The sequence below is a fragment of the Pseudonaja textilis genome, chromosome 3, assembly GCF_049901715.1.
Source record: "Pseudonaja textilis isolate UNSWEBS1 chromosome 3, rPseTex1.2, whole genome shotgun sequence".
NCBI lineage: Eukaryota > Metazoa > Chordata > Lepidosauria > Squamata > Elapidae > Pseudonaja > Pseudonaja textilis.
This window is the reverse complement of record NC_141992.1, coordinates 82691511-82705198: the sequence shown is the minus strand read 5'-3', so window position 1 is coordinate 82705198 and position 13688 is coordinate 82691511. Positions and strand designations below refer to the sequence as shown.

At 37.4% G+C, this 13688-nt stretch overlaps 2 protein-coding genes across 9 annotated transcripts in view; one reads left to right on the top strand and one right to left on the bottom strand.

The window, feature by feature from the left end:
- Positions 1 to 4378, bottom strand: part of LOC113436154 (uncharacterized) — a 72381-nt gene extending 68003 nt beyond the window's left edge. For all 4 annotated transcript variants that reach the window (XM_026700408.2, XM_026700407.2, XM_087930262.1 and 1 more), the window contains exon 1: positions 4108 to 4378. In XM_026700408.2, the coding sequence (XP_026556193.1) occupies positions 4108 to 4378 (271 nt within the window). The remainder of the gene's footprint in view (positions 1 to 4107) is intronic.
- Positions 4208 to 13688, top strand: part of DPH5 (diphthamide biosynthesis 5) — a 34627-nt gene continuing 25146 nt past the window's right edge. The window contains exons 1-4 of one of the 5 annotated variants that reach the window (XM_087930265.1): positions 4322 to 4370; positions 5463 to 5538; positions 7573 to 7761; positions 8747 to 8871. In XM_087930265.1, the coding sequence (XP_087786391.1) occupies positions 7627 to 7761; positions 8747 to 8871 (260 nt within the window). In that variant the 5' untranslated portion in view covers positions 4322 to 4370; positions 5463 to 5538; positions 7573 to 7626. Of the gene's footprint in view, positions 4416 to 5462; positions 5539 to 7572; positions 7762 to 8746; positions 8872 to 13688 lie in introns of all 5 variants that reach the window. The other 4 variants (XM_087930264.1, XM_087930266.1, XM_026700419.2 and 1 more) reach the window with 4 other exon arrangements.

Below are 13688 nucleotides of genomic sequence, written 5' to 3'. Positions count from 1 at the left end.
TTTTATATAGCAAAGAAAAAGACTGTTATTACAGAGCACAATATAGACAATCTAAATTTCCCTTAATACATAGACTATATTTACATGACATATCAAACCACAAACCAGCTAACTATATATAATCCTAGCACCGAATGCAAACTCAGTTTGTGGGGCCCATTTATGGTTCTCTGAGTGATTCAAATCCATAAATTTTTGTTGAAGAAATGTGATTAAATTAGCCAGCAGTACATGTGGTGTACAATCACGGACATAAGCTATTTAAATTCCCAACTACTATACCACCTTACTTATTGACGGAATAACGGAATGTATATTTTTATTATTTTGACAGAATGTAAGTTTTTATTATTTCAGCATGCTCAATATTAAAGGAACTGATTATCTGCTACACACAGGAAGGGCTTTCACATCTGCCATATCCTCAAGGTGAATAAATCTGCATTTCTTGCTCCTAGTTGACATACTAATGCTAACTATGAACAGTTGTCCCCCACCCAAACAGCCATTCAAGAATTAAAGAATTTAAACCATTCTTAAATTTGTATCCAGTAGCAGACTAACTCAGAGATTTGTAAACTTTTCCATTCTGTGAATGAATAAAACATAAGATTTCTGTTAAGGTAGAGTGGGCAAGGTATAACATACCATTTACTAAAACACAAGTAACTTTCAACATAATTCCTTGACTTGAATCTTATTATTCTTTGGCTTCTTTCCCTAGCATCCCTCAAAAACTTCCGTTTTGAAAGGCTATTAATTTTAAATGATGGGGAAAATTCTGAACTTCTTTAACACATACACATTATAATAATCACTCCAAAGACTCAGAGTGCATTCCACACTAGAAGTCACTATCACTGCTGTGACCAGTAGATGATTTTGACAGATATCTAGGCCCACTGGTTCATCCATCTCACTGTTAAGCTTTGCTCACTGTTTTGTCTGTGCAATCTGCCGTAGGTTTGCTCATCTATTATGGGAGTAGACTTTGACAGATTCCTGCTTTGTTTGTGCAAATCACTTATCCAGGCAAAGCAGTACTATTGTCAAAACCTGCTGTGTGCTTTTCTCCCCATTTTGGCCTTGAAAATCTGGGGCTGCTTGCACAGGCAAAGTAGGAGCAAGTTTTGGTATTTCTCCCACTTTGCTTCTACAAGCTCAATCAGTTTTTTAAAAATGCAATCTGTATCTAAGTTACTCTTGACTCCCACAGTCTGAGAATCCCCTCACTAAATTAAGCAAAGATTTACTTGGGAATAAATCTTATTGAATGTAATGGGACTTTGTTACAATGGATTACTTTTGACACCTATGAGAAGAGGATGTTTTAACTGTATGCAACATGTCTCCTTAGGAAATATGTCACTATAATAATATAGTAAACAAACAATAAAAATATCTCCTCAAAACTTTGCAGAATGAAATCTCTTGAGAACATTTCATACTAATAAGTTAGAACTCCTTTCCAGAAGTCATAAAAGATTCAATGGAATCTTTTTAAAGGATAAATATAAAATTGTAGCATATACTGTTAAAGTAATAAGAATTTCTTACTCAAATTTAAGAAAGAAGTTTTCATTTATAATTAATTTGTATCATGCCTTTATTATTCCTACGAATAAGGAAGCAAACAATACTTTTCAGTCAACTACATTAGAAGTTCTCAACATGCAATCGTAATGGAGACTTCCCATTAGAGTCATACATCATTACAGTCATAAAATGGGTCACATGATTTTACAATAATTTTTGCAGTAGTTACTAAGCAAATCTGGCAGTTGTAAGTGTGAACCCATTGTTCACTCATAGTGCAATTTTGCTAAAATTGGAAGTGCCACTTTTCGGCAAAACCATTGTAAAACTCAAAGGATGCTACATATAGCTATAAATGTGACCATGTTGCCAAGAGCCTGATGTGCAGTCATGTGACCACAGGTGGGGAAGAGACTGTCAGATCTTCAGATCCAGGTCATAAGCCTCCTTTTTCAGGTACATCGTGACTCCGACCTGTCACTGAGCAACTGGTCATAAGTTGAGGACCATCTGCAACTATAATTTACTTGTTTGGTTATTGTATAGAGATCACAAAGAGCACAAGCAACAAAGATAATTAGGGGACTAGAGGCTAAAACATGTAAAGAATGGTTGCTGGAATTGGGTATGTCTAGTTTAATGAAAAGAAGGACGAGGGATGACATGATAGCAGTGTTCTGATATCTCAGGGATTGCCACAAAGAAAAGGAAGTCAAGCTATTTTCCAAAGCACCTGAGGGAAGGACAAGAAGCAATGGATGGAAGCTAATAAAGGAGAAAAGCAACATGGAACTTAGGAGAAATTTCCTGACAGTTAAGAGAACAATTAATCAGTGGAGCAACTTGCCTCCAGAAATTGTGAATGCTCCAACACTGGAGGTTTTTAAGAATAGATTGAACAACCATTTGTCTGAAATGATATATTATTGGGTTTCTTGCTTGAGCAGGGGATTGGACTAAAAGACCTCCAAGGTTCCTTTTGTCTACTCTACTCTACTCTACTCTACTCTACTCTACTTTCAGCAGAAAGGACAAGCTAGGGTTACTGTCTTTTAAGCAATACTTTCCAAAATGCATGCTACCAGAAATAAATTAAACTAAAGATGGACAAGCTGAGGACTTTAGTATAAGACAGGAAATCTTCAAACTATTAATTCAGATGCATTGGGAACTATCTGTTTTTATGGCAATACCTGAACTGAGAGGGGAAAAAAAGCAATTTGAGATTACCTAAAAAGGAATGCATCTACCTATTTACCAGCTTTCGCCTTACTTGTCACCAATGCTCAATTCCTAACAGATATCCAGTGCAGTATCTCTCAAAAATTTGGTCAAAGTTTTCCACTTAGGGTCTGCCAAACCAAAATTTGCCGGCTCATATTGAAACAGAGGCTATGTTAAAATCACATCAAACAATCATGAGACACGGTAGTGGCAAGAAATGTATCTATTTTAAACTCAAACATGGTAAATATCAATAAATAGAACTCATTCAAACAAAAGTTCCTTGGGATTGCTCTATAATTTTTAAAACTGGGAAGAGGTCTTGAGGGGGAAAAAAAGTTTAAGACACTGCAATCTAGAAGAATGCAATTAAAAAGAAAAATTAAGCACTCCAAAAAGCCAAAAATATTTACCTAAAGATGGAACATGTATAGCATATTTCTATAGCGCTGTTCTACAAATAGGCTCTTCTATCAGCCTGCCCTAAAACAGAATTATGGTGCTCCTTACCTAAGTATAGTCTTGCCAGCTTGTTCAAAAACATCCAGTGCAAGCATAAGCGTGAATGGTCTTATAGGAAACTGCTAGTAGATTTCTAAATGAATCACATCTCTGAGCTTCCAGAGAGGAAGCTACCTGATTTAATGACTCTTGGCAGAAAAGTGCTGACCAAAAAGAAGACAATTGTTTTGACAGCGCAGTCTTACACATTACTCCAAAACCTTTAAATGAAAGAGATTTATTCCAATGTATAGAGTACAGAATCACACACACCCCCAATAAATATATTAACAAATGTACACAGTGGCATAACAGCAATTGTATATTGTAAACCTGATTTCCCCATGTTCAGTACAACATAGAGGGCATGCATAAGCCAACCCCATCCTACTGTTCCCATTTATTCGTACTCATTTATTATGTATATACCTATACCAGTTTATACTTATATGTGTATATGTTATGTTCGTACTTATACTTGTTTTCTCATACATGCTTGACAAACTAAACTAAATAAATAAAAATAAAGAAACATCCTGCTTAATTTGGCTGGGTGGGAGCTCGATGTCACACATTACAGTGGACTTTTCACCCCTTCGTGTAGCAAGGAGGATGGAAACTGTACTGCAGAGCACCTGGAGGAATGCGCAACGTTGCTTTACAGCGGGCAGGTGACAGGATGAACACTGCGGAGACATGAAGCTCAAAGGCAAGGAACAGGCGCATGCACTTGGGCGACCATCACGTTTCATCACGTTTCATCACATTTAGAATTGCTCTTCTCGTTTTCGCAGTCAGACGAGCGGGAGCGGGAGTGGGGGTGGGGGTGGGAATCCGTGCACTTACCCAGCCCCAATATGGGGATGTTTAAGCCATTAGAAAGGGGAACCGTCGGCACCCCCAATACTTTGCCCGACTCCCAGGTGCTCATCCTGTCCCTCAGCAGCAAAGAGACCATCCAGTCGCTCCCGTCATCACCTCTCCAGGCGGAAAGGCTCCAGCAAGAAGCCCACCGACAGAGCAAAGAGCCAGCCTCCTTACTGCCGTAAAATCGTCGCAAGCGGAGAGCGATCTTTTCTACGGCACCGAAAGACCCCGGAAACGAAGGCGTAAGCATGGAAGGGGAAAGAGGCGACCGCTAAGCTCGAAGGCAGGTGCAAGGCGGGGGAGGGAAAGGGCAGCGCAGCGCGGGACGGGGGTTCTACGGCGTCTCGGCCAATAGGAAGGCGGAGGGGGGGCTTCCGATGACATGCTAAGCAGGCCCTCATTTGCATAGTGTTCTTTACCTATGAATGAGGAGCCCCCAAAGGTGCTTTTTTTTCAAGAGGTAACGGGACTTTCTGTTTTCTCTCTGAAGACGTTTCGCTTCCTCATCCGAGAATCGGTAGCTTCTTGGATGAGAAGCGAAACGCCTTCAAAGAAAAACCAAAGAGGCCAATTGCCTCTTGAAGGGAAAAAAAAAAAAGCACCTCTGGGACAACTACGACCTGGATGACTGAGAATCTCCATCGACATTTAGGAATGAAGAGGTTAACTTCTGCAAGCGCACCTGTATTAGGGCGCAGGAGTGGGGACTTGTGGGATTTCTCGTCTAGAGGCCCCACGGTTTCCTGTGTCTTTTGTTTCTGTGAGGAGTCCTGGCTTGTTTACAGGCAGATACAGATATAGATAATCAGAGTTGGAAGGGAGCTTGTAGGTCATCTAGTCCAACCCCCCACCTCCCGGAAGCCAGAGACCCTACACCATTTTTGACAAATGGCAGTCCAATCTCTTCTTGAAGAGATTGGCATTGTTCTGCCAAGTCCTCTGTGAAGTAGATAAAGAGAATGAGTGGCCAGGAGATAACATTCAATGAGTAACCTTGGTGGAATGTACCACCGTAGACCTGGATGGAGATTCCAGTTAGAAACAAGGTCTCTTGAATTCGATTGTCCCGACAAAGCCTTTGGTTTCCTGTTTCCCAGGAAACCCAATGACTATCAAGCAGTCATTGTATTACTGGATTTAGCTCCATTGGAAATTTGAATGAACTTGGTAACTGTTTTTTAATGTATAAGGTTAATCAGATACGTCATTTGTACATTCAAACACTATACAATCACAATCGCTATTTTAATACTTGATTTTAACATTTTGCTTATTATGCAGTTACAAATATGATTTATTATTGAAACCCATTTTATTTTTTACAAAAATTACAGGAACCCTTTAATTCTCCAGCTCATTTCATTGGGTGGAGAAAGGTAGCTTGACTGAATTTCTACATTTGGGATCTTGGTATGCAAAATATTGTGTGAACTCGGGGAAATTTGTAAAACTTATAGTTTGGGTTGTTAATTAATTCACTTCATCAGGAATGAGGGTAATATGCAAATACAGCCTATGCTTAATAGAGAGCAGGGGAACTTTGCAAACAAGGATGTCTTTGGAAATGAATTGGACTAGGTCAGTGTTTTATATGAAGGGTGATGTAGTTATGCTCCAATGGTTTAATTCTTTAAAAATAAAATGATGCATGTGTCTGGAGGATAAAATCCAAAGTTGGAAACAAATATTATTCAACTGGAGCATTCCTCATTTTTAGAAACTTATAAACTCCTGGAAGTTCATAAATATTACCAGTATGATGAATTATTGATAAATCATTTTTTTGTTTTATAACAGTTTCTTATGGATAGAATTTACAAGTTAAAAGAAAACAATGTTCTAATAAGAGATTTCAGAATTAGATGAAAGTCACAGCTGAGGGACTGCTGATTGGTTAAGACACCTGGCTTTGGAACAAAAAGTGCATTCATTTTATATGAAAGCCCAAGGGCTTACTGAAAAAAAAGATAAACCTAGGAAAAGTTGATGATGTATTAAAAGGGGGAATGCATAGGATTAGGATTAGACTATAACACTTTTAAGTCAGTTAAATAAACCCATGTGTAGAATTAACATTTTGCCTTTGGTAACGGCTAAAGGAACAGAAGAAAAGTGAAAATATGGTACAACATAATTCAAAAATTTTACAAGGAGCTGTCATTTTTTTAGTTATTTAGATTTATATACTGCTACTTCTTCCAAATTAATGGCTGCTTACAACTGTTACAACCGTACAATATAACATTTATGGCAAAATTAACTCAATTCTTGAACAATACAATACAAAATAAAATGTACATAACAGCAGCAACAATTAACCAATTATTATTGTTCCATTCTTTTTTTAACCAGTGGTGAATAATCATTAGAAAAATGTTTTCAATTTCTCCACATTAGCTTTACACTTATTAATGGCATAAAGTAATCAGCACATTGATAGTTGTGTAGATAATCAGACATGTGAATAGTATTGATGAAATCATTGAGCAATATCTCATTATGATTCATACTATTTTGGAATATTGAAATTTAATAACTATACACATGCAATTGTATATATCTAAGTCTATTGGTTTTGTTTTTATAACTACAGAGCTGAAAAGTGATGCATTGTATTTTCAATATATTCCAAGAACTTTTCCAGTAATTTTTCCCCCACTATATTTGAACTACAGGTAGTCCCTGACTTACAACCAGAATTGAGTGCAAAATTTGTGTTGCTAATTAAGACAGTTGTTAAGTGAATTTTGCCCCATTTTACAACCTCCCTTTCCACCATTAAGTGAATCACTGCAGTTATTAGCATGGTTGTTATTGAATCTGTTGACTTTGTCAGAAGATTGCAAAAGATGACCAGTGATGGGATTCAAAAAAAAATTTCTACCAGTTCTGTGGGCATGGCTTGGTGGGTGTGGTGTGGCTTGGTGGGCATGGCTAGGTGGGCGTGGCAGGGAAAGGATACTGTAAAATCTCCATTCCCATCCTACCCCACTAACCTGCTTTCCAGCTCCGTTCTCCTATGCAGGGCAACAAAAGAAGATCCAGCCGATCAGCTGGGATTCGGGAGGCAGAGAATAAATGGGGATGGGGCTAGTCAGAGGTGATATTTGCCAGTTCTCCAAACTACTCAAAATTTCCGTTACTGGTTCTCCAGAACTGGTCAGAACCTGCTGAATACCACCTCTGCATATGACCCTGAAACACTGCAACAGACATAAATATGAAACAATTGGCAAGCATCCTGGTTTTTAATCATGTGACCATGGGGATTGCAATGGTTATATGAAAAATAGTCATGTCACTTTTTTCAGTGCTGTTGTAACTTTGAATGTCACTAAATGAACTGTTGTAACTTGAGGTCTACCTACTTCTCAAACTTCTATTACCTACCATTTAAGCGTTAATATTTGATTTTCATGGTATTTTTGTCTGTTTAATTGACAGGTGTAAAAATCCTCAGTACCAAAGCTTTTCTTGGTTTGCTCGTTTTTTAAAAAAATGCTTTACTTGATTGGTCTTGGACTTGGAGATGCCAAAGATATTACAGTAAAAGGACTGGAAGTAATAAAGCAGTGTAGCAGAGTATATTTGGAAGCCTACACTTCTATCCTAACTGTTGGAAAAGAAGCACTGGTATGTGAATACACTGGTAGGCAGGGAGAAGTGTAAAATAATATCAGAGCAATGAAAACAGTATTCTGATCCCTAATCTGTTGTGAAATGTTCTATATAATATTGTATCTAGTTACTATATCTTGATTTAGTCCACACATAATGGGACTATCCCTGTGGAAGAAAGTTTGGAATGCAGGCACAAACAGTCAATGAATACAAAAGCTTTATAAATTACAGTTTGATTTGGTGATCATATATGGACTTAAATAATTATGAGTCGAAGAGTTTGAATGTTTTAAAAGTTTGGCATCTGATTATTATGGCCCTTTAATGATGAAAGTATAAATTCTGACTAGTAAGAGAGAAACTTGGCATTGAAGTTGGGTGTCCAGTTTCCAAACCCCCCCCCCCTTTGTCTCCAACCCTTGGAAACATAATAGGGCCAATTATATGGTTTGTTAACAATAGTTCATGACTTAATATAAGAAGCAAGCCACCCATTTGTAATTTTTGCAATCCACCATTCTTTTAAATAAGCCATATAGCTCTGTGCTTGTAATACCCAAAACTCCCTGCAATTTTGCTACTACAATTGGTCAGTAGGTCACTGAATGCTTGGCTGTGTGATTTCTTAAGATAACATAGCTTAAGATTTTGAGTAGACTTAGTGCCTCTTAAACTGTGAAAGTAATTTGAAAATTGATTTGAAAATTGAACATTTCAATTTCCCCAGTCCAGAAAGACATGAAAAAGTCAGGCCCATTTGCTATCCACATTGGTTGAAAATAATATTTAAAAAGAATGTGTGCCCATCCCCCCCATACTCAACCACCCAAAAATTGTGTGCCCCAATACTTGGGACAGTTTCTTAAGCATCCACATTATCTCATCCTAACCTGCTTTGTAGATAGCTGTGACAGTATCAATAATGCCAATTTATTTTGTATGTCACCTTAGGGTTTAGAACAAATAAACTACATATATAACCTTTTTCTTTTTCTAGGAAGATTTCTATGGTAAAGAGCTGATCCTTGCTGACAGAGATATCGTAGAGCAAGATGCTGATAGTATCCTGAAAGATGCACATCTAATTGATGTGGCTTTTCTTGTAGTTGGCGATCCTTTTGGGTAAGATGAGAAAACTCCAGGAAAAAAATCCCATAACCTATGGTTTTAAATATATCTAATGTATAATTTGATTACACTGAAAAAAATAAATTCCAATCTATCATATGTTTTTTAGAATCTGTTCTGCAAGTTCCTGCCTAATTTTCATAGCACGATGTAAAAAAGATGTTAAGACTCTAGAAAGAGTACAGAGAAGAGCAACAAAGATGACTAGGGGACCGGTGGCTAAAACATATAAAGAACCAATGCTGGAATTGGGTATGTTTAGTTTGATGAAAAGAAGGACTAGGGCTGACATGATAGCAGTGTTTCAATATCTGTGGGGTTGCTACAAAGAAGATTGGGTCAAACTATTCTCCAAAGCACCAGAGGGAAGAACAAGAAGCAATGGGTGGAAATTAATCAAGGAGAGAAGCAACTTAGAACTAAGGAGAAATTTCCTTGACAGAACAATTAACCAGTGGAACAACTTGCCTCTAAAAGTTGTAAATGCTCCAACACTGGAGTTTTTAAAGAGATTGGATAACCATTTGTCTGAAGTGGTGTAGGGTTTCCTTCCTAAGCAGGGGGTTGGACTAGAAGACTTCCAAGATTCCTTCCAATGCTGTCATTCTATTCTAAAAGAAATTCATGAAGAAGTGAAGAGAAATTATAGGAAAAGCACACTCCCAATTTCTTAGCCCTGATGCAAACTGGCCTTCCAAGATGACCACCTGTGCTGCATCTTTAAATAGGAATACAGATTAATTTGCATGATGTATTTTAATACCTTGCTCATCAGCGTGAGGTAAATTGATGGTCGATGTCTTGTCTCCTTTTTAAAAAACAGTGCTTTTTGCACAGGCTATTCCTTACTGGTTTCTCAAGACATTCAGCAAGGCTTGTTCAGAGTATTTGGTTAATTTTCATGTTGCATCTACAACCCAGATGGTGGTTTTTAAACTTAATGCTGCAGTACACGTTGCACAATCTATCCATACTGTAGACATCTGGGTCATTACAAATCAATTTAACTTATTAAGTGTTCTAACTCCATTTCTAATCGCACTCCTTCCTTTCCCCAGAACACTTCATTTTGCCCGAGCAAGTTGAGCCTCATCAATCTACAGTGTAGAAAGGAAAACAGCTTTTGTTTCCAGCTGGGGCTTTAAAATTAATATTGCCCTTTTGATGAGAATGTTGGGAAAATGTAATTGCCACGGATATCATCTGAGAGATCCCTGCTGGGAAAGAAATATATGCATATACATAAACAGGGATTGATGTACATCCTTAGCAACATGAAAGGGATATTTTCTTGCTTTCTTCCTTTTTAAACAAATGGCACGTACAGATGATACCAACCATGGAGAATTAATATAATTACTCTACTCGAAGCAGTGACATTATTAAAGGTGACTTATTTGAATCTTTGTGCTGAAACACAATGAAAAGAGCCCTGTTTGATCATCCAAATGTTTCCATATAAATCATTCAAACATAAACTTCGCACCAAGATTATTTTCAATCTTTGTGGGTAAATCTCAGATTTTTAAATGTTTATAAGCCTTTGGTGGTCTGGCACTCTTGACAATTAAAGATTAATCTAGATAAAACTTATTAATCCAATAAAAAGAATCAGTATAGGACTTAAAGATCTGGGGAATCTTCCTATCTGCACACAAATGTTAATTTAGTCCTGAAAGAATCTGCTCTGCTCTATTCATTGTGAATCTTAAGATATTCTTGGACTTGTGGGCCTACGAAGTAGGCAATGGCAATGCAGTCTGGGTTAATCTTATCTATCAATGATGGATTTTCTGATTAATCATATGTTTATCTCCATAGTAGAGCGCTGCAATTCCCTTTACTTGGGGTTGCCTCTGAATATTATGTTAGAAAACAAACAAGCATAATGTTTGGATTCTAATAGATCTAAAAGTCTGAAAAATGCAACTGGCAGTCTTGTTACAATTGCATTGGCTATCAGTTGCATTTTTAAGCCTGGCTCGGATGCTGATATTAAAATATTTTAATGATTTTAAAATTTATTCTGTTTGGAATGAAGCTGAGTAGAGCACGAAAGCTTAGCTCTGCCCTATTGTGGTTACTATCTGTCCCAGTTCCCAATCAATTGTTTAATTAAACTTGGTTTTCCTAGCGTGAAAACTGTGACCTTTTTGATTCTTTAGAATTAATGCTAAGGGTAAAATTCCATTTCTATAAGCTACTTAAAGTCTTTCTGCTTTCTGCCTAGTTAATTTTATAATTACAACTATCCTTTGCTGTTCTGTAACTATTGTATTTGTCATAATACTAAAATCTGGTTACAAAAAATGATTAATTTTTATGTAGATGAGAACATGTACACCAACCCGAAATCTAAACCACTGGGTAACACATATATTATTCTGAGTGCAAACGATGCTATGTTATGCAATGTGTGGTCGCAGCAATCAAACAGAACCTCCCCCCCAAAAAATGATAGAAGGTTTAGTCCGGACAAATCTTGGACGCACTTCAATGGGAATTAAGTATCAGTGCCAGAAAGTGAATTGCTTAATCACTCTTTTCAGCCAGATGCTCTTTCTTTTCCCTCTTTCTCTTCCATCCAATAAGCAGCATTAAACTAAGATTCCTTGGGGAAATGGGAGCAGCTGAAGCCATTGTTGTAGTTTGGCCATCTTATTAAATTCATTTCTACATTTGGTTGGGTAATACACTAAATGTGATTGATGCATGTTTGATTAGGAGCTTCTGCAGAGTTAGAGCTCTGAGCAGTCAACAGCTCCAGGAACATCTCTCTATCAACGCCCAGTTTTGCATTCAAACACCTTAATTCTTGTTGGCCAAGTACTTGTACCCAACTCATCTTAGTATCCGAGTGGTAGGCCATATTAATTCTAATGAATAACTTTTTTTTCAGGAGTACATTTATCAGTGTTTATGGGGAGCTGCTGCTCTTTTAACTAAAGCCCCTGACAGCCTTAATTTGCATGTTTTCTGTACGCCTTACTGCACTTCTCTTAATTTCTTGCAATCTTTTGTTTTCTAAATCCCTCAGAAGAGATCTTTCTTTAAGCTAGATGTTTGCCTGGCACATGCAGTGGAAACCCAGCACTTGTGAGGGGGCTACCATTCACTTTCCCTGAAATCTTCTTGAATAACAAATGTGAATGTATCAGAAAACAAGCGTTTTGCATACTATTGCAAGTTACAGAGCATGCATACCAAGTTTCTCATCTGCAATTAAATGAAGCTCCATTTGCCCAGTAATTAAAAGGAAGCATTGGAGTTATGCCAGAGTTGCTCTTTGTGCCAAGTTGCTGTTTGCCAGCTAACAGATGTCTTGCAGTTTTCTGAAAGAGACAAAGAAGTGGAACACCTAATTTTCAGATGCAATTATTTATTGAAGTTAAATGCAAACGGCTGTAATTTTTAGCTTTCCAGAGTGTCAACTAGCTTTGGTACAGAGTTGCTTGGATTTTTATTTATTTTTTTCAGATTTAGATGGTTGAGTTCGATGTGCATTTTCATCTCTCCTGTTGCTTCACTGAGGGCCGTCTGAAAGCTGATACTTCTCAAGTGTACATATGTGAACCACAAAGTTTTATTTTATTTATTTATTTGGTTTGTCCATTGCTTACAAGATAATAGGTATAAGTAAAAACATAGTTATGAATACATGGATAATGATAATAATAAAAATAAAAGAAACAATACGACAGGGACAGTAGGCACATTGGTGTGTTTATGCACACACCCCTACAGACCTCTTAGGAAAGGGGTGAGGTCAATAGTAGACAGTCTAAGGTTAAAGTTTTTGGGGTTTGGGGAAGAAACCACACAGTCAGGTAGAGTATTCCAGACATTGACCACTCTGTTGCTGAAGTCGTATTTCCTGCAATCAAGTTTGGTGCAATTTACCTTGAGTTTGTATCTATTGTTTACTCTTGTTATGGTTGAAGCTGAAGTATTCATTGACAGGTAGGACATTGTGATGTATGATTTTATATACTATACTTAGATCGGACTGAAGGCGGCATAGTTCTAGATTTTCTAGGTCTAGAATTTCAAGTCTGGTATTCTGCAACGAGTAGAGGAGTGTAGAACTCTTGTGAAATATTTCTGGACTTTCTCAACTGTGTTAATATCAGATACGTAATGTGGGTTCCGGACTGATGAGCAGTATTTGAGTATTGGTCTAGCAAATGTTTTGTATGTTCTAGTTAGTAGTGTAATATTACCAGAAAAAAGGCTACGTAAGATTAGGTTAACAACTCTTAATGCTTTTTTGGCTATCTAGTTACAGTGGGCTCTAGCACTTAGATCATTAGCCATGAGTACTCCAAGGTCCTTGACAGAGTTTGGATAGTCAACAAGGTCTTGACTATTCAGCCTGTATTCTATTTTCTGATTTTTTTGCCAATATGTAGGACAGAGCATTTATTTGTTGAGATTTGAAGTTGCCATTTGCTTGACCGTTCTGATACATAGTCAAGATCTTTTTGAAGGGTAGCAGTATTGTCTGTGGTATTGAACAGCTTTGCATCAGTGAAGAGAACGCATTTGCTCTTAATATGATCACAGAGGTCATTTATGTAGAGTATGAAGAGAGTTGGTCCTAAAACACTGCCTTGGGGGACACCACTGTTGACAGGTACAGAATTTGATAGTACGCTCCCAATTTTGACCATTTGTTGTCTGTTTAACAAGAATGCTTCTATCCAGTTATGCAGGTGTCCAGAGATACCATAAGATTTTATTTTAGGAGTAGTTTGTCGTGTACCACTGAATCAAAGGCTTTACAGGTTTTGCAACTTTCTTTGAGTACAACT